General features: G+C 40.1%; 2 protein-coding genes across 3 annotated transcripts in view; one reads left to right on the top strand and one right to left on the bottom strand.

The window, feature by feature from the left end:
* PSMD1 (proteasome 26S subunit, non-ATPase 1) overlaps positions 1-21,732 on the bottom strand; it is a 126,221-nt gene that overhangs the window by 53,402 nt on the left and 51,087 nt on the right. The gene's annotated exons all lie outside the window — the stretch shown is intronic.
* HTR2B (5-hydroxytryptamine receptor 2B) lies at positions 245-19,855 on the top strand. Of its 2 annotated transcripts, XM_006112358.5 has the most exons (4): positions 245-933; positions 1,621-2,213; positions 11,766-11,966; positions 15,310-19,855. In XM_006112358.5, exons 2-4 carry the CDS (start codon positions 1,865-1,867, stop codon positions 16,197-16,199), a joined length of 1,440 nt encoding a protein of 479 aa, XP_006112420.1. In that variant the 5' UTR covers positions 245-933; positions 1,621-1,864; the 3' UTR covers positions 16,200-19,855. The 2 variants fall into 2 exon arrangements, with proteins under 2 accessions (XP_006112420.1, XP_006112419.1); XM_006112357.5 differs by having other exon boundaries at positions 245-2,213.

The raw sequence follows: 21,732 nt of genomic DNA, 5'->3' as shown, positions 1-21,732 counted from the left end.
ATTACACACTTCCCATGTGGTTGTCCTCAAAAGTAAATTCAAATTTGTTTTAGAATAGAAAATACTCTAAGTAATAAAAAACAGCTGCATCTAGGAAGGCTTAAAGTGACAGTACATGCATTTAACACACTTTTCTAAACTGAACACACTTCAAAGCCTGACAAACAGAAGAGTTTACACTAAATCTGAACTTTCCAGAGTTAACTGTGCTCATGTTTAGAGAGATAGAGAGAGAGAGGGAGAACGAGAACAAGAACTACTGTGAATACAGTTATATGCTGTAGTGTGAAGTGTGGTCATACACTGCAACCACACATCTAGACACAGGGACAAAGAATATACACTACAGGTCTGGAGAGCTGAATAAATAAAAAGGAAATAACCTTCCTTGGCTCTTTTCCAGCTCTAAAAACCCCACTCATTTATTTCCTTGTTTTTAATCACTGGATCCACTGGAATGAGTCAATCAACAACTAACGGTAGCAGCAGACAGCAAGTTTTGCTAACGAATGCAGAGAAAACTACACACAGAATGAGATGCAGAAGAGCTATGAAATGCTCAAGAGACATGTTAAGTATGTAAGATCCCCAAAAGAACTGGAGAAGAGGAAAAATACGATTTTTTAAAAATGTATGTGGCAAGAATTATTTTTCCTCTGCATTCAATACCATTTGGAGAAAATACATACATGAAGAACTTGACTTTAAAAACAGAAGTAGTTCAATCTTGATGTTTAAAAAAAAATGGGAAGCTATGGACAACATTTTTTATTTTAAGTATATCCCAAGAAGAATAAAAAACTTGTCTTCTAGAAAGTGATGTTAAAACTATGTACTGAAATCCAGCACGTGATGAAAAAGAAGACGGCCAAACTGCAGAAGAAATGTATCCTCCGAACCCTCAAGGAAACAAAAATTCAAGAGAAATCTAAGGTAAGGCTTTCTTCATAGAAAAATCTACAGCAAGCCAAATCTAGAAAACATTTCAACATACCCCTGAGTGCATGGTTATTTAAAGTGTCTGCTTGTAAGAGGGAAAAGCAAGTGTTAAGTCTTGAGCAGAGTTTAGAGCTAGGGCAGGCTGTGTTTAGTTAAAGTCTTGCTCAAGCCGTAATGAACGTGAGCTCCAAACACAGTGAAGATTTTACTTCTCCCCTCCCATTGAAACAATGGGTGACTGTAGATGTTTGAGTTCCATAAATTGTCTATTACTCTCTTGTGATGGAGTCACCAGTGGTTTAAATGATTGCAGCGCTCCGACCTTCATCAGATAAACGAGGGACTGTAGCCATTTAATAAATCTTCTATATCATTCACAACCACGTTCAAGGGGATAGCAGCTCCTTGGGGAAACAGGATTCTAACAGGGAAAATATAGGTACTGTGCGCTGCCTACATCATGCTAATACAGACAAGACACTCAGAATAGGAGTTGTACCTACAAGACATAAACATCATTTTTGGACTTTGTAAATAAAAATGATGCAATCGGCATATTTTGTATGTAGAGAAACCTTTCGGCATGCAAGTTCACATACCATATCTCCTGCTGTTGGAATATTCAAGAAGCTAAAAACTGTCGACTTCTCACAGCCTCATAAACCCTTCTGAATCTTACAGCTTTTCTACAACAGCAATCAGACCATCAGATCCTATCAGCCAGAGATGGACCCAAGTCAATACTTTCATTTTTAAGCGGTACGTGCATCCCGTAAGGAACGGAATACAAGTTTAGACCCAACACTCTGGCATGGGTGCAGCAGATCACAGCATCAGATGACTGGTTTACCTTACTGACCATGCTGGCCTTTCTTCAGGATCGCACCGGACCAGAGAGGAACAGCCAGCTGCTATACCTGACAAAATGTCTGAGCAACACACAATTCCTGAATACATCCTGCTGGGCACAAAGATGTCCTATCCTTCCAACGGGTATGGATCTAGCAATGGATCTTTGACACAGCTCTCAGTAACAGGGGAATTCAAACAGAACTACTTGAATGATGAACAGGGGACTAGACCACGGTGGGCCGCTCTACTGATCCTAATGGTTATAATTCCTACCATTGGAGGGAATATTCTTGTTATACTGGCCGTGTCCTTGGAGAAAAAGTTGCAATATGCCACAAATTATTTCCTTATGTCCTTGGCGGTGGCAGATATGCTGGTTGGATTATTTGTGATGCCGATTGCCCTTCTTACCATACTGTTTGGTAAGTATTTCACTTTCTTCCTGCCATCATGCTTCCATAAGAGGAGCAAATTATGCTAAATATATTTTAAATGGGACAACTGCTTGTTTACTTCCACTGCTTAATTATGATGTTATTTTCTGTGAGCACCATCTGGCTAAACACTTCACAATTTCTCAAGACACAGGTTTAAACAAATCTGCTAAGACTATCCTCTCTTTTGCCTCACACCCTTTTTATCAGAGAGGCTAAAAACACCAAAGAATTTTACATCTAAAGGATCATCTACACATAGCACACTCAGGAAAAAAAGGTAGAGAGTGAATTACTATTTGGCAGTGCAATTTGGAACATCCACTCTGGTTAGATATTATACTCAAAACAGACGTTCACACAAAAGTGCTACTCAGTTTGTGATAGTTTTATTTGACAGAATAGCTTTTCACTACTTTACAAGGAGTTGGTGCCACTCAATGAGGACAATTTTCTGTATCATTTATATAACTTGGGTGCATGTTTCAGACAATCTCTATGATCACTAATGGCAACAATTCTAAGGTGTCACCTGTAAGAAAACGGATTTTTCAATGGCCTTAGGGAACTGATGAAATTCATAATGTATTCCAAGAGAGAGATAACCCATCTGTCTAGCTATCCCAATATCAGACCATCTGTGCAGCTGATGTAGGAGATCATGGTTGCCACTTACTCTGACTCACGAGGAATAAAACAGATTTTGATGAGATTATACACAGAATTTGGCATTTTCTTGTTCATTCCCTAATGACTAACAAAACCACACTCATTTTCAGGGACCTATTATTTAAAATGCTGCATTTATACCTAATTTGGTAACAACTGTATGGGGACATTTCTGAAGGGTGTCTCTCTCTGTTTTTATCTTTGTTTCAAGTTGCTTTCTTTTTTTAGGGTTTTTTTTTATTATCTATTTGGACATGTTAAGAGTTGTAGTGATATTGTGTCTATTTTTTCAAGTAAACCCCATGCAAGACCTTCATGCTGGCAACTCAACCTTTGAACTGAAGTGTACCCTTGACCCATAACTAATGATAGACAGCAGGAGTTTTGTGCTTTTATATTATATTTCTAAGGGTTGCCTTGGGGACAACAGACACAAATTTAAAGTATTAAATGCACAAAGGTAATCAGCAGACCTATTTCTCCACAAATGACTGCTGCCAATTTGGTGACAATTTCTTCCGAGTCATAAAAAATGCATCACAGTTAGTTTCGCTGTATAAAGTGTTACTCAGTATACAGACATGTAAAACTACAGGTAAGGGACACTTGTCTTTTCAAGCAACAGTTTCTAGAAAATGACTGTGTCACTTAGGATACAATTTTCTAATTGGGAAGAAAAAAATCTTTGTCAAAATGTACACAAACTCTGAGATCTTAATATAAAAGTTTCATAGTTTTTAATTAAAAACACTCCAATAAAACCAACTACCTTTCCCAATACCTCATTTATAGAGCAGCAGATAATATAACAGGCTGAAAGATGACACCTTAAAGAATAAGAAAATTAATAAATCATAAATTATAAACAAAATCTGCACAGTAGCCAATACAATAAGCAGCAAAATTCCATCTTTCTGAACTTCACTAATCTCCCAATAACTGATTTTTGCCTTTCTAATTTTCCTATTTTTTCTTTTATTATTACTTAATCTCTCAATTAATCCAGAGCTAAAGCTGTTTGTTGGAACCAAAGTTAAAATATGCTAGGAATCTTAATTTAGAATTGAACAAAAGCATCTTTCATGTTGCAGGAAGTTTTAAAGAAAAAAGTAAAATTAAATATAATTAAATAGGTGTGGTTAAGGCCACGGCAGGCGATTGACATAACTGACCAATGTTAAACTTTGAAATTACTTCTATAAGAGGTCTCCTTGGCAGCCAAATAGAAAAGCATTTTGCCACCTGAGCAGCTGGTGGAAGATTTTTTCACTTGTATCTAATTATATGACAAATATACGGAGAAAGGCGTGAACTACTTAAATCCAGCAGCAACAATCAGCTCAGTTTTTGCTGGCACCATGCAACTGGATGTTTAAAGCTAAAATCCACTATGGATACTGACTCACTCAGAGAATACTTACAAAAGTTAATACTAAAGACTCTTAATTGCTCCTAAAAAAACAAGTAGTCATGTGGCACCTTAGAGACTAACAAATATATATCTCCACTCAAGCCCACGAAGAAGAAGTAGGTATTGCCCACGAAAGCTCATGATTGATACTATAATCTCTCTCTCTCTTCTCTTTCCCCCCCTCCCACAGGACGACTCATTGTTTTTAAAGTCACAGACTAACATGGCTACCCCGAGACTTTTAATTGCTTCTGTAATAGAGACTCATTTTCTACATATCACCTGTAACAACTTAACTACTATAGTGCTGTTCTTAAATTAAATATAAATTTCAGAATGAGTGACTGAACTGTATTTCAGTATTGACTGAATGCATATGGTGGTTTTGATTTACAAAAAAAAGCTTAATGTCAGAATGTGTGAACTGCTAAAGTGTTTGCATGACTTTCATTAAAAGGTTAGCGTGTTAGAAAACTGAAGTGTGCTTTCAAATTTAGCTTTGCCTTGTCTCCATATTAACATTTAAAACAGCTGAAGCAGAATAAAGATTTTGACACCTATCTGCAAACAGCATCAACAAGTACTTGTGGGAGGGGTAATAGAAGAATCATAGGGGACTCAAGTGTCATCTAATTTAACCCTTCTGACACAATGCAGGCTTGATTGTGTAAAGATACTTTTCATTTCTGTGAAGTTTGTGGCTGGAATCTCAGTACCTGAGATGTTAGGGAGAGAGCTGGTTGAGGGAATAAAAGTCCTGTGCTGAGGTAGAAGTGTTTATGATACCAAAACTGGGCACTTGTCATGACCTTTGTTGTGTTGCAATGTGTACAATCTCCAGGTTTTGGTGACAAAGCTTGCTAGTGTAGACAAGGCCTATATAGTGATTTTCCATTAAAAAAAAATCAGTATTACTGTTGATATTTTGTGCCCTTGAAATACACCTTTAAATAAAAAAAGACAACACTGATTTTTCTGAGCAGTAAACTACTATAATGTCTCTCTCTCAAGAAACCTGGAAATCTCAAACTCTCTCTTATACCAGTTATGGTTAGATTACACTGCAACTCATTCACCTGTCATTCATTTATGGGAATACACTGAAGACAGAAAGTAAGCGATTGTGAAGTGATTCTAGAACTATCACCAGAAGAGATCAGACCTACTTCAGGGAAGGCTGACTGAAGGAAACTAAAAAAGTTTCAGGGCAATTTTAATAAAAAGCATCTTTAGTTAACTATGAAATAAAAGTACTGTACCTTGGTAATTAACTTCTCCATGACTACAATTTTAGTTGAATTTATCAAGAAAATTGAACTTAACCATGCAAGCTGAATACAAAAGCAAGAAGAACAGCTGGGAAATCAAAGCCTATGATGTATTCTCCATCAAGTATTGTCATCAGGATAAATCATACTTGAGAGGCTACACACGCAGTAGCTTGTAAAATAAAATCTGAACTTACACTGATATGAAAGAGAATGATAAACTTCCACCTCAATAAAAAACCTTACATCAACAAAATGACTCATAATGAAATCCCTTACAGGCCCCAAATTTCAATAGACTATAGAATACATTATAACAAAGGCAAAATAATAACTTCCAACACTTATGTAAAGGATTTTCTTTATCTCACTTACATGAATACATAATTATTGCACCTTTGAATCATAAGCATTCAATCAGTACCAGCTCCTCTAACACGTATCTAGTTTTAAGGATTACCTTTTGAAAACCATATTCCCTATAAAGAAAGCTTTCCTCCTCACTTCAGTAAATCAAAGCCAGAAATAGTTTGTAAAAACCCATCATTTACTCAAGACAAAAAAATAAAAATAAAAAAATCCAACACTGGACCTCTAAAATCAGGAATATTTTATTAAGGAAAACACAAGTAACTGGGACATTTAAAAATCTATGTACCTTTAAAAATAATCAACATTTTTAATGCCACAAGGCAGCATTAAAGTAAGCTTTAAACACAGCTAATTATTTGCCCCAAACAAAATGAGACATTTGTGATGAGATAAATCACTATTTCTATAAACTGGAACTAACCCCAACCTGTTAAAAACTTTGCCTTCCTGCTTCATTATTTTATGTACTTGAGTTTTATTTTAAAATCAATTTTTATGAATATTCATCCACAGGGACAACACGTTTTACCAACAGGTTGTTATAATATTCAAGGATCAAAAAATGCTCTACGAAGGCTGTCTTTACTATGCTTCCTCTCCCAATCCCAAGTTTCAGAAATACCTGAAGTGACAATTCACAGAAAGAAAACTCTACTAAGTACTGGAAGAGGTGGAGATCATGAAAACACAACTGTTGAACACATTTTTAAAATGCAGAGATTTATTTTTAATAACTTTTCTTCAAGTCCGTCTTTCATTTCTGCCAGGCTTGGCCGGGATTCTATAAAGAGCATTTTGCCCCAAAATGGTAGAAAGTCACGTAGGGTTTTGTTATATGTGCCCCAGGGGGAATGCAGAAATCTTTCAGGGAGTGCATCAACTCCTCCCTATTAATGCCTAGTTCTACAAACAGGCTACATAAAAAGCACTAGTGAAATCAGTACAAGCTAAAAACTGTATACAGACAAAATGAGAAAGTAAGCAATATTTCAGGAACAGTGTTCTGTGACACGGTATTTCTAGGTCTGATTTTGTAAATCAGTTGTTTTTAACTGGAGGTAAAATGTGGAGTACACAAGTCAAACCAGATTCCTGAAAGGGGAAAAGTTGAGAACCACTAGTGTATTGACAGATTTCAGAGTGGTAGCCACATTAGTTTGTTTCAGCAAAAACATCAAGGAGCCCAGTGGCACTTGAAAGACTAACAAATTTATAAGGGTATTAGAGCATAAGCTTTTGAGAGCTATAACTCACTTCCTCAGATGCTGTCAAGAAAAGGACACGGGGAGAGAAGAAAAGACTGTGATATAATTAGCACTGATGTCCCATCCCCATCTTTGTATCTTTTTTTCTTTCTTTGTCTCTTCAGCATCTGAGGAAGTAAGTTGTAGCTCACAAAAGCTTATGTTATAATATCCTAATAAATGTTAGTCTTTAAAGTGCCATCGGATCCTTGATGTTTTTAGCAATTGAAGTATTCTTAATACAGAGCTACAAAAATGGCCACAATAAAATTATAGATTTGATTCAAACAAAGGCTTAGGCTGACTATATCCCTTGGTTCTCATCAACTACTGCATGTAAAGATCCTGGAATAATTTTTTATGGAAAATCCACATTTTATACAAGTTCATAATGTGAAAGGCTGATTCCCCTCTCCTCCCCGTTTCAAAGAAAAACAAAAATATAAACAGAAGAAGGTTTCCAAATTTACAATGTGGTCAGCAATTACTAAACAGCTCTGCAGATCTTGTCAAACTTAATTACATACAAAAAAAACTGAGTTCAGAAGAAGGGAAGGACAGCTCCATTACCAAGCATTATAGGGTGCCTTTGTAATGAAAAAGTTAACTGAAAAAGAAGAAAATCCATTTTACTGCAATGCACATTTCCCCCTCTCTGCAAGGCTACCATCTACGGAGTACTGTATAAGGACTTTTGATAGGAAACACTGAATCATTCATTTGAAATTCAGCTATTAATGCCAACTGTACATCCTTTAGTATGCAAAATGTACGCTTTTGCATTCCACGCCTCATCCTCAGAACTGTGCTTACTTCATCTATTTAAGCCACAAAACAGTTCTTACCTTTTTAGAGAGAAGCTCAGTATTTCAAACACACCAAATTAATTAGTTATTTTTAACTACTAATTTTTTTCTGGAATGCTGGCTTACATAGGTGTTTGAATGACTGCATTCTAGGCCTTTGAAGTTAAAGAAGATACATCTTATGTCCTAATGATATTGTGGACGAAAGGTAAAAGTGAATCTGTGTCTGCTGAATGCTCCTATTAACGCATTTTTCCATACATCATTAATTCATTAATCAACTTTAAATTATTTTCTGTAACTAAGTTTCAGCTCTGCCTGACACTCAGGAATCATACATGTGACTGTCAAGACTTATGGCTAGTTTATTTAAAACGGGTGGCGAACCTCATGCCCAAGAGCCAGATGTGGCCCCCAGCTTGCCTGAATCCAGCCCCCAAAGCTCAGGGCTTCCCCTCCCCCAGCATTATGCTGGCACTCCAGTTCTCTCCCCCTCCCCACCCGCCACCCCACTGGGGGGCTGGAGCACACAAAATCTACTACCCTAACTGCCCCTAGGCTAGGGCTACTCAACACGTGGCTGTTTGCGGCTCACGGTGTGGTTTGGGTTTACATGGGGCTCAACATGCAGCCCCCGGGTGGGATCCTTGGAACAGGCTCCATAACGGCGAGGCATCTCCCAAGCAGGAGGAGCACTGACAGATGCAAACAGACGGGCTGGCTAGAACAGACGAGTACAGGGTGCTGGCGTTTCTAACCCCCAGGGAGGAGCTGCCGAGAGCGCTGGGGCATTGGGTGAAAGAAGCTATTTGCATATATTTGCATGTTATGCAACCACACTTAAGTTGCGGCTCTCGGCATGTGCTGAGAGTATCATTGTGGCCCCTGGGCTTCCAAAGTTGAGTAGCCCTGCTCTAGACTCTAGTGTGCGAGCGGAATGTGGGGAGTGTCCGGCTTCTCAATCAGGGACCTCATCAGTGAAAGTTTGTTCGTTTTTTTCCCCCCCCCCCTTTCCTTCTCACTTATGTGAGGCCCCCAACTGATTTTTCTGTGGATCAGCAGCCCCCGAGCCAAAGGGGGTTTCCCATCCTTGATTTAAAACTAGTAAATCCTTTTCCTTTATGCTGACCTCTTACTGGAATCTCATCTGGAGCGCAACTGCGTTAGGAGAGGTGCAATAATATTCTCAGTCTTCACCTATTTCTCTCCTTGGCTAAATTTCAACATATACATCATCAGGACAGATCAGTGTAAACTTTGCCTAGTTCAATGCGGTTTTCCCATCCTCCCCTAACTTGAAACTCATCATGTTGTTTCACCACAACAGTCATGGCAGCGTGAAATCAAATCTTCAAATCTTAAACTGTTGCAATGTTTATGCTACTGATAAAATAATGGACTGATGTACTAGATTAGCTCATTTAACACTCGCAGGACAATTGAAAAAAAACTTTAAAAAACCAGCAAAGTTCTGCAGCACCTTAGAAACTAACAAAAAATGTAAAGGGTATCATGAGCTTTCGTGGGCACACCTCACTTGGGTTCTGCCCATAAAAGCTCATGATACCCTCTACATTTTTTGTTAGTCTCTAAAGTGCTGCAGAACTCTTTGTTATTTTTTTTTTAAAGTTTTTACAGACTAGCACAGCCACCCCTCTGAGACTTCAGGACAACTGATCATTGTTTATTCGCAGCCAGGGAGTTAAAAGCTACATAGGTTTAAAACAAATCTCAATGGTTAGAAAATGCACACACACACAAAATCTTTCTATAAAGAGGTGATAATACTCCGACAGGGCCTCTCCAGATCAACATGTTCATATTGAAACAGAACACTAAGGTGCCTTGTAAGCTCAACAGTCACCCAGCAACAGTGCCCTGTGCTACAAATCACTTGTATGGGAGATCAATTTGTTTATGAAAAACCTCAAAAAAGCTTCATTAATGTCCATCCGCAGATGTTCAGCAGAGTGAATATGAGCTCTTCACGGGGAAGGCAGAGCTCCAAATGCCAACCCTTTTGAAGGTGAAAACAATACAAAGTGAACATCTGGATGCTGAACAGGCAGCAGCTGATGGGCTATTTTACTTGTTACAGATGTTAGGCCCTAGAAAAGTAGGCCAAGTGCAGCTATGCTAAAGCAGATGTAACAAAGGTTTCTGGGTAGTCCCTGGGCAGAACTGGAGATAGGTTCAAGCAGGAACGCACCCTACACGCTTGCTTAAGTTGCAGAAGTAAGTAAGAAGCTGCATTCTTGTACCTGTTGTGATGAGGAACAGTTTGTGTTAAGAACTGATAAGAAAACTCCCTGTTTATGTTCTCCTTTTGGCCATAACAAACTGTCTCCTTGTTGCCCCGGTACCTGTCTTTTGGGCTGATAAGAAATTGCTGATGATTATGAATTGTTTAAGGACATGACATATAGTTGGCCAGGTGTGCATGGATACTAGAAGTTTCTTACTGATAAAGGGGGGTGGGTTGCTTGGGCGAATAGTCTATGACAACAGAACTGTCTATATAGGCCTACCTGTTAATGAAATTGGGGCTGGCTCTCTTTGGAGATGGGCCACTCTCTATTGTAGTGCGCACTATTCAATAAAGAGCTTGTGATTGGATCTTGCTGGTGTTGCCTGTCTCTTTGCAGTCAGACAACAAACAGAGGCCAACCAGGTTTGAGTCCCCGACACAGAACATTAAAACAGATTAGCCCCAGCCAAAAATACAACTTTTAAGCTTGAGATATTGCTCTTGAAAACTATGTGAAGGAGAATTAGTTAATTTCTTTTAAGTAAAGGTGGTAGCCAGTCACTGGTGACAGAGTCCAGCTGAGCTGTCACGGCCGGGATGCAGTGTCACAGCAAACCTTTTAATTATAAACCTGTATGCACTAGAAAGACTGTTCAAGATATCCCCAACCCCAGAACTTAAGCCAGGCCTCAGCATTGCTATGACAGACAAGTCGCCACTTATTTTCTCCTTCGTTAAATCTACCTCCAACCCAGTGGGCTTTACGGATATCATATGCATGAAGTACAAATCAACACGCTTTGTTATTAATCATGCTGATTACAGTACGTCCAAGATCGTGGCCCCCTATTGGGCGAGGCAGTGTACAAAGCTGCGACAGTCCCTGTCCTGAAGCACTTACATAACAGACACACAGAGAAAGCAAAAGCCATAAAATATACCAAGATAACAATGTGTTGACAGCAAGCATTAGTTCTACCATTTTCCACAGGTGAACGGGGGCAGAGGAGGAATCATATGAGGTAGTGTTTCTCAATCTTTTTTATAAAGAACCTCTTTAAAAAAATTAGAAGTACCCCTTAAAAAATATAAATACCCTTAGCACCTACAGTTTTCACAATTTTTTCTACCATTGCAACACATTTGTTTAAACAACTTAATCATACCCAACCAGGAGATGAAATTGTTGGGTGTAAAAAGTACAAAAATAATAAAGCACTGTAAAACTTAAAACAAAAATTCAGTTTTCTTCAATTTCAGTTGCGTTGACGTACCCCCAGACTGCTCTTGAGTACCCCTAAGGGTATTCGTACCACTGGTTGAGAAACACTGGTATGAGAGATTAAGTAAAGAGAAAAATAAAGAGAAAAGGCATGGAGAGAAATGTATGAGGGCAGGTATGGAGTGAAATATGGTTCCAAAGTGTTTATTAAGACCCTTCAGTGAAATGAAGGAAGGAAGAAATGCACACAGACCACTCAAAGGCCATTAGAAATTAAATAACTTTCCTGTTCTCTTTCAGATAACACATGGCCTCTTCCCCCTGATGTGTGTCCTGTCTGGCTATTTCTTGACGTCCTCTTTTCAACAGCATCCATCATGCATCTCTGCGCCATCTCACTGGACCGTTACATTGCCATAAAAAAACCAATTCAGGCCAGCCAATACAACTCACGAGCTACAGCACTCATCAAAATAACTGTGGTGTGGCTCATTTCAATAGGTATGTGGGGCTTCTCAGATCTGCAAGGGAAAGGGATTCTCTATCTTTCCCAAGCATTGGAACTTGGGTAAGACTGCAAATGCGGACGTACTAGGAGGTGGCAGCCTATATTAATTGAGCTGATGTCAGTCCATTTCCTAGTGATCAGGTGGCTACGTCACAAAATATAGTTAGCAGGTATGAACTGGCAGACTTATTAGTGACTGAATAGGAATGAAGTTCAAGGTTGGTTTTTTCCCCACCCGTAGAAGGATACAACACACTGAGGAGCAGCATGGGGTGGCTCACACTGCAGCTGCTTCTGCTGTATCTTTTCTCGGAATGCAAAACGTTAAGTTTCAGTGCTGTTAAAAACAGATTTAATTTTAAGCCCTGAAACAGTTGCTGTTGAAATTGCTGAATTTTGGTTTAATGCTGTATAGAAAGAAGGACACACACGTAAAAATTTCATCTTTCAATCACTGATTCAAACAAGTGAGCTGCCAGTAACATATATTTCAGAAATTAAAGTTTGCTTCTAAGATACAAAAAGTCCAAAGTTTAAGCTTTAAAAAAAATTATAAATGAAGTGCAAAATGTACTGGTTGTTATTCACTTCTAAGTGTTTTCTGAACTCTGCAAATGGCATCTTGCCCATCTTTAATAAGTTTGTATACAAAATGAAATTTCTGACAGCATCAGATTCAGAGATCAGAAGTGGTCAAGCATTAAGTCCAAATTATGGCAAATGAGCAAGATACAAAAACAGCACTACAAAAGCAAATAATGCCACACAGAACAAGAAACACTCTGCCACGAGCAGTTTTTCCTGGGTAACTTAGGCTACTGACACAGTGTAGGTAAAAAGAGTTTATAACTGTGCTCTTGACCTACATATGTGCTCCTATGAACAAGAACTCCCAATGTAATTACATTTAGAAAAGTACTTTGACGGGAGAAAAGATTTCTCCATGTTAAAATAAGAAAGGAAACTGCCGTGAAAGCAAGATAAAAATTGACTTTCTAATACAGGCAGTCCCCGGGTTACATACAAGATAGGGACTGTAGGTTAGTACTTAAGTTGAATTTGTACTTAAGTTGGAACTGGCGTCCAGATTAAGCCGCTGCTGAAACTGACCAGCGGCTGACTACAGGAAGCCCGAGGCAGAGTTTCTCTGCCCCGGGCTTCCTGTAGTCAGCCGCTGGTCAGTTTCAGCAGCGGCTGACTTGGGGACGCCTGGGGCAGAGCAGCTGGGGTGCTGCTGGGTTGGTCCAGTAGCGCCGCTCCTAGGCGCTACTGGACCAACCCAGCAGCACCCCAGCTGCTCTGCCCCAGGCGTCCCCAAGTACGGATCCGACATAAGTCGGATCTGCGTAACTCGGGGACTGCCTGTATCTGATTTACTCGTATACCCCTTCATTTCTTATTATCATAAAAAGTACACAACAGCAGAGCCACAGTTCTTTGACTCAAAGGTTAATTTGATTCAGACTTTGTTTTAAATGTTTGCTATTTCCAAAGGTGTGTCTGTTATTAAGGAAGGGATCAAGTGACCGAAGGCTAGGTCATTTCACAGCTTTCGAAAGACACCGCTAAAGCGGATGGGGGATGCAGAAGTACAATAAATCCCTAGATCTTATTGAAAAGTGTTGGGAGAGAGTAGCACGAACCACCTTCATCAGACAGACAGGAACCTGTGTTTGTCACCAGGTAGACCTTTACCAATAAAAATACTGTCTAATTTCAGTCATAGAAAGTTCACTTAAGACAAACCCTCTGACTTGTTTTTAACTATTTTAAAAATAGTAACAAAGCTTAATTTAAAGACGTTAAATAGCCAAGCAACTTTAAACAACAGATTTATACTGAGCACTCATGTAAACAACTGTATATTCAAGAGAGAGTTAACACAGGTGAAAGACTGCTGGCGGACAACCTGATCAGTTGATGTTCAAGATGAGAGAGAGTTAAACAGTGGCAATTTTCTGGATCAGGTCTTCAGAAAACCCAAAAAATACATGCAGGAAGAGTAGGAGAGAGTAAGGAAAAATGTTAATTTACTATTGCAACTGCTCCAAAGTTTAATTTAATATTAAAGAAATAGAAATATAATGGTGATTGCCTGTGTCCTAGAACTGGAAGGGACCTTGAAAGGTCATTGAGTCCAGTGCCCTGCCTTCACAACAGGACCAAGTACCATCCCTGACAAATTTTTCCCCCAAATCCCTAAATGGCCTCCATGAGGATTGAACTCACAACCCTGGGTTTAGCAGACCAAGGCTCAAACCACTGAGCTATTCCTCCACCTAAGAGTTATCTGGCTTCCTGAACTGTTTAGTGTTGGAGGTCACTCTCAGTTAAAGATGACCAGCTTTTAATGTTGAGGTAACTGAATTTATTCAAGTTCTATTTACCCAAATCTCCAGCTAATACTGTTAACAGCACTTAACTCACTGGCTCGATATAGCTCTCTCGAAACATGCTTCCATATACACTCTGAAGCTACAAAATTATAGAATACTAGAACTGGAAGGGACTTTGAGAGATCATCATGTCCAGTCCCCTGCCCTCATGGCAGGACCAAATACTGTCTAGACAATCCGTGATAGACATTTATCTAACCTACTCTTAAATTTCTCCAGTTATAAAAATTCCACAACCTCCCTAGGCAACTTATTCTAGTGTTTAACCATGCTGGCAGTTAGGAAGTTTTTCCTAACATCCAACCTAAACCTCCCTTGCTGCAATTTAAGCCCATTGCTTCTCGTCCTATCCGCAGAGGCCAAGGATGACAATTTTTCCTCCCTCCTCCCTATGAGACACTTTGAGATACCTGAAAGCCGCCATCATGTCCCTTCTCAGTCTTCTCTTTTCCAAACTAACCAAACCCAACTCTTTCAACCTTCCCTCATAGCTCATGTTTTCTAGACCTTAAATCATTTTTGTTACTCTTTTCTGGACCTTCTTCCATTTCTCCACACCTTTCTTGAAATGTGGTGCCCAGAACTGGACACAACACTCCAACTGAGGCCTAATTAGTGCAGAGTAGAATGGAAGAATGACTTCTCGTGTCTTGCTCACAACACTCCTGTTAATGCCTCCCAGAATCAGGTTTGCTTTTTTGTGACAGTCACACTGTTGACACATATTTAGCTTGTGGCCCACTATGACTCCTTGATCCCTTTCTGCAAGACTCCTTCCTAGACAGTCACTTCCCACTCTGTATGTGTGAAACAGATTGTTCCTTCCTAAGTGGAGCACTTTGCATTTGTCCTTATTAAACTTCATCTTATTTACCTGAGAAGCAAGGGAGACAGACTGCAGATGATACCAAGCTGAACTATTTATGTTTTCTTTCTGTAGGCATCGCCATTCCAGTCCCAATCAGAGGTATAGAGGATGGAGACAGCAAGTCCATAAACATCACATGTGTCCTGACAGTCGATCGTTTTGGTGACTTCATCCTATACGGGTCGCTAGCCGCATTCTTTGTTCCGCTTGCAATTATGATAGTCACTTACTTTCTGACCATACAAGCACTCCGTAAGAAGGCCTACTTGATCAACAAGCCTCCTCAGCGCCTAACTTGGTCTACTGTGTCTACAGTATTCCAACGGGATGCAACAGCTGGCTCATCGCCAGAAAAGGTGGCCATGTTAGATGGCTCTAGAAAGGACAAAGTTTTGCCCAGCACAAATGAAGAGATGTTCATACGCAGAATGTCCAGTGCTGGGAAGAAGTCTATGCAGTCCATCAGCAATGAACAAAGGGCCTCAAAAGTCCTGGGGATTGTATTTTTTCTTTTCTTGCTGATGTGGTGCCCGTTCTTTATAACAAACATAACTTCCGTTTTGTGCAACTCCTGCAGCCAGGAAGTTATTCAAAGGCTAATGGAGATATTTGTTTGGATAGGCTATGTATCCTCAGGGGTGAACCCTCTGGTCTACACGCTCTTCAACAAGACATTCAGGGAGGCATTTGGCAGGTACATCACCTGCAATTATCGGACCACAAAGCCAATCAAGGCCCTTCGGAAATGCTCTAGCAGGATCTCTTTCAGAAATTCAGTGGCAGAAAACTCCAAACTCTTTATGATGCATGGGATGCGAAATGGGATTGGTCCTGTTATGTACCAGAGCCCAATGAGACTTCGTAGCTCCCCGATCCAGTCATCATCAGCCATTCTATTGGACACATTGCTGCTCACAGAGAATGAAGTTGATAAAACAGAAGAACAAGTGAGCTACGTATAATGGAACAAAAAGCATGTCCACAACTAATTATATGACTATGCATTGTAGGTAAATATGCTGTATGAGGATATAATATTACTCTTCTGTTATTTATAACTAGCAAAATCTTACTGATCCTATATTATATTCATTGAACTCCTCAAACTATGGTTCCTTTATCCAGGATCTTCTCTGCTTTACCAATTTAAAAATATCCCATTGAAGTAAAGGCAAATTTCATTCAGTTATAAATAGCAAATATCAGAGCATTGTAGTTTAGAAGCGGTGGGATATAAATAAAAGAAGCTGAGGCAACTCTTGTGTGTGACTTCAGTTTTCCATTCTCTCTAGCCTTTTTAAAGTACATTTCTATGAAGACACCCTTAGATACAAACACTAATGGTCTCCTTGATTTTATGCTTAAAGCAGACAGGACTCAAATAGGCTTGTATTCTGCCCAAGAGAGAAAGAATGAAACTACCAAGTGCACACTTAGGGCATGTCTGCACAGCAGAGCCAAAGCAGAAATAAGCTATGCAACTTGAGCCATCAGTTGCGTAGCTTAAGTTGAAACAGCTTATTTCAGCTTTTGGAGCTGTCTACAGAAGGAAGTCCGAAAAAGAGCACTCTTCCTCCAACTTCCATTACTCCTTGTACAATGAGGGTTACAGGAGTCAGAGTAAGAAGTCCTCCAGCTCAACTGTTTGTAATGTAGACATGGACTTTGTTATTTCGGAATAACATCAGTTATTCCAAAATAACACTGTTGGGTAGACATAGCCTTATTGAACTGACAGAGTTTTTTGATCTAAACATGTGTAGAATATACAGAAAGCATGACTTTATGATGGTTCACAAGGGATCAGTAAAGTTTCTTATTGGATACTCTGTTGATTCTGTGCATCAAACAATGAGGTAAGATTGTTCTAGCAGCAGTAGTCTGTGCTTGGTCTCTTGTGGGGAAAGGGTGCCATAGGAAAATGCATTGGTATCAGAGATAAATTTTCCTTTGTCCATTCTGCAGGAGGCAAACTCCGTCTTTGACAGTAAGAGATGGAAATTCCACACGCTAAAATTGCCCCCGTGTGTTTTTTTTCCTGCAGAGGGGAAAATCTCTTATGTTATTGAATTCATTTCCTCCTCCATGGCTCTTGCACATGGGTTTGTTATTTTCAAGTTACTCTTGAACATTGAGCTGTTAGTTTATTTTATCTGAAGAAAAGCTGAGGTATTTACTTTAACAAGAAGGATGACAAGGCACTCTTGTATGTTAGCACCAGAAGGTGAGGATTCTGAGAATGTCTCTTAGTTACCTCAGTTAGAAGTGATTTAATAGGTCAAATTATCTTTTTTCGTTCATTATTAATTAATTTAATCCTCCTCCATGGGCCAATACAGTCATGAAACAAGACAGAAAAGCCTGGGGTCACATAGGCTATGTCCACACTGCAGCGCTATTTTGCAATACCGAAGGTATCCTGAAATAGGTATTCTGTGTCTTTTGAGAGTGCCCGTTATTTCAAAATAAAACGGGCTCGCTATTCTGACATCCCTGTAAACCTCATTCTGCAAGGAGTAAGGGACCTTTCAGAATAGTGGTTTATTTCAAAATAAGTGCTGTGAAGACAGTTCCTAATTTCGAAATAAGCTATTTTGAAATTAACTCAAAATAAGCTACGCAATTTTCATAACTCAAATGGAGTATCTTATTTCGAGCTTCAAGTGCAGTATAGACTCACCCAAATAATGGAATAGTTATTTGGTTAGAAAGTAACAGGGATGTGAGAGATGTCAGATGAGGATCTTTTTAAACTCTATGCATGAAATCTTAGCCTCCATGAAGTCGATTGGAGATCTGTCACTGATTTCAAGGAACCAAGATTTCGGACTGAATTCACAGGATAGCAAAATTCTGAAGTCATCTGGATATAAAATTTGCCCGTCAGAAATATCATTGCCTTAACTGCTGTCACACAGCCTTGGGATCACCACTGATCAATTCCAACTCCTCGATCAGGCAGGTTTCCTTTCAATGGGTGGAGAAGAGGGGTGGAATCCAGAAAATTCAGCACATACCTGGCCCTCTCTCCTGACCATTTATGCTTTCCTAGTCTTATCTGTAACTCCACCTTTCATGTTTTATGTACATATTCATTTTACAGTATTGCCATAAAAATGTTTATCAACTGTAACAATGTTTAAGGTCTCCTGGAAATCCAGTATTTTGGTAGCTTCAGCCACCACCTTCTCAGGTAAAGATTGTGAAATTGTGATCTGCTAAGCAAGGATGTTTTAAAATGGTTTGTACCAAGAGAGCAGAAAGTTTGGCTATCAAGTTAGTATAAAGAGTCATTAGCAATGCTGACTGAAACACAGATCAGTTACAGAGATCCTCAGAGTCTTTCCTGTTTCATTTCGAAGAGCAGAAGAGGCATTCTTAAAATTAACACCAAACAGATATAGGGTACTAAACCTAAAACTAAGGCCACATCTCCATTTTCCAGAGGATTGATGCTGCTGCGATCAATCTTCCGGGTTTTGATTTAGCAGGTCTGGTAAAGACCTGCTAAGTGGAACACTGAGGATGCCCCCATCAGCACCAGTATTCCTCTCTGTTGTGGGGAGTAAGGGAAGTCAATGGGAGTGTCTTTCCCACTGACTTCCTGCTGTGGGGCCGTCCCAGAAAAAAAAAAAATCGGTGCAAGGCATGTCGACTCCAGCTGCGCAATTCACGTAGCTGGAGTTACGTATCTTGCATCAATTTTCTCAGCCCATGTGGACCTGGCTCAATTGTCTTTACTCTCTCTTGAATGCGAGTTAACTACAGCCTTTTCCTACAGCTTTGATACAGTTATTGCTTCCAGCCTCACGCCCCAGGCTTCACCGGTGTGAATTAATGACAATACATCACCCACAAGCTTGTGACAATATATTAATTACCAGAAAAATCAATCAGGGTGAAACTCAAGGCACTTAGACCTTTAATGCTTTAATTTATCCAAAGAGGAGAATAATCATGTTACTTAGTATTTATACAGCATCTTCATCAGAGAATGGCAACAACCTTTAAAAAAGGTGTCACTTCTGTACAAAGAGGAAATTAGGGAACATGTGATTTTAAAGAACACAGAGTGAGTCAATGGCAGAGTATGAAAGAAAGCCCCAAACTCTCCTCAATTCCAGCATCTTGCTTTAATGAGTAAGCCTTGACTACACAAGGGAAGCCAACAATGGCACTCTCTTTGCAAAAGGCTAGTTTAGCTCCTTCGTAGTAAGGAAGGCAGAGCACTAACAAAATCAGTGGGGGTTTAGGGCTCATTCCTATACCCTTTCAAGCCAGTGGGAAGTCTGCCATCTACTTCAATGAGTACAGAAACAGGTCCCTTGGACTTTACTAAGATAATGCTGCTCTCGTCAAGCTCAGCATCCCACCTACACTATGGTTTCCAAAGCTGGCACCATCAAAGGACCTACCAGGACATTTTCATATCAGCTAGAGCTGTGCATGAATGCATCTAAACTGAACTAGAAAGTACAGGCAGTCCCCAGGTTACATGGATCCGACTTACATCGGATCCCTGCTTACAAACGGGGTGAGGCAACCCTGCACTAGCTGCTTCCCCCCAAGCAGACCAGGGGGATGCGAAGCTAGCGCCCGTCCCGTCCCCCCCCCCCCCCAGCAGACCAGGGAGACGCGGAGCGGCTTTTCTCAGCAGACACCTCAGCTTGAGAATAAAGGACTGAAGGAAGTGAGGTGTGGGAGAATAAAGCTGAACTCTGGAGAAATGTTTGGCTAGAGTTTCCCCTACAATATGTACCAGTTCCGACTTGCATACAAATTCAACTTAAGAACAAACCTACAGTCCCTGTCTTGTACGTAACCCGGGGACTGCCTGTGGTACAATAAAGAACCAGAGAGCATGTACATCTAACAACTTTCTGCAGTCTTTGTCTCAGTCATCTATGAGAAAAATCTACAAATACATTCTGCTAAAAGGAAAGGGAGTGCCTTTATCTCCCCCAACAAGATGTAAAAGTAACGCAATGGCTACCACAGATCCAGAGGCTCAAAAACTTCTGATAGTGCCAGATGATTACATCACTGGTTCTTCTTGGAAAGGAAATCATATTTCCCAAAGGTATTTTTATTCTTACAAGCGGTAATCACTGTGTCATCTTTCCAGAGTTTTCATTTATAATCAGTACCAGTTTCAGCACAAAAGCTTTCCTCCCCTTTCTTTAAGCTTTTTAAAGCTCCATTTTAAGCCAGTAAAGCCGAGGTGTCAAAATTATCTACAGAATGGAAAGCACTGCAGATAACGTGTCCTACCAAATACGTTTTATATAAAAGAGAACCTGAAGTAACCACTGCCAGCAAATCCCAGGAAAGAGTATTAAAATGTGTTTCATTGGGAGTTACATTATTCCTTCCCCACCCATCCCCCTCATTAAGCATTTAAAAAAAATGGGAAAGCTTTTCTACTAGTCAAAATTTCTGCTAGAGACCTCTGTCATCAAAACACCCTGTAGTAATGAGTTGTCAAAACAGCCAGACTTGAAGGGAGAAAACCTGATAAATCAAAAGCGTCACTTTGATCCACTTTATTTTGAAACTAAATTTTTCTTCTACAAATGTCTTGGAAAATATTGCACATAATGACCCAACTTACAAGGCAGGTAAAAGCACACTGGAGTAAAGTGTGTTCAAACTCCTATTTGGAGTGGTCTGATAGCTGTGTTGGTCCCACGATATTAGAGACACAAGGTGAGTGAGGTAATGTCTTACTGAATCAACTTCTGTTGATGCAACAGACAGCTTTCGAGGTAGACAGAGCTTCTCTTCGGGTCAAATTCATAGGTGGGCTTATCACAGCAGGCTGAACCTCTCTAACCCAGCACTCTTGGATACAGCAACATCTGTGGTCCGGCATCATTTTAGGTAGCCTGAAGTTTCCCGCGGTCCCATAAAGTATATTTACAGCCACCAGTCCTAGCCCTCAGTGTTCGGTGCTGTTGTTTAGCTCTAATTTATCCCTAAGTGTCTTCTAAGAGCCCAGTAAGAAGCAGAAGTTTGGAGCTGGGGGCCACTGACCCACAGAAAAATTAATTGGAGGCCGCATACAAGTGAGAAACAAAAAACAAAAACAAAACAGAAAAACCCCAAACCACTCACTGACATGGCACCCTGACTGAGGAGGAGAAAGACACTCCCCACATTCTCCTTGCACACCAGAGCCTGGGGGGTGGTGTGTGTGTGTGTGGGGGGGGGAACAGCCCAGTATATTTTGTGTATCCCAGCTCCGTGGTGGAGTATCGGGGGGCTGGAGGGGCAGCATGGATTCCCCAATGCAGGGGGACCCCTGAACCTCTGAGGTTCTCCACCCCTGTGCTAGATAATACTGACCTCCCACGGTCCAGCAAACTCTCTGGTTTGGCACCAGTCAGATCCTGAAGGTGCCGAACTAGAGCGGCTCAACCTGTAGAATGATTTGCAATCGTGAAGACTGATATTTCTTTAAAGGGAATATTCCTCACCCTTCTTCAGGAACCACTG

Source organism: Pelodiscus sinensis, chromosome 10 (genome assembly GCF_052426305.1).
Source record: "Pelodiscus sinensis isolate ZL-2025 chromosome 10, ASM5242630v1, whole genome shotgun sequence".
Lineage (NCBI taxonomy): Eukaryota > Metazoa > Chordata > Testudines > Trionychidae > Pelodiscus > Pelodiscus sinensis.
The sequence above is the reverse complement of the archived record's forward strand: the minus strand, read 5'-3'. Positions and strand labels throughout refer to the sequence as shown.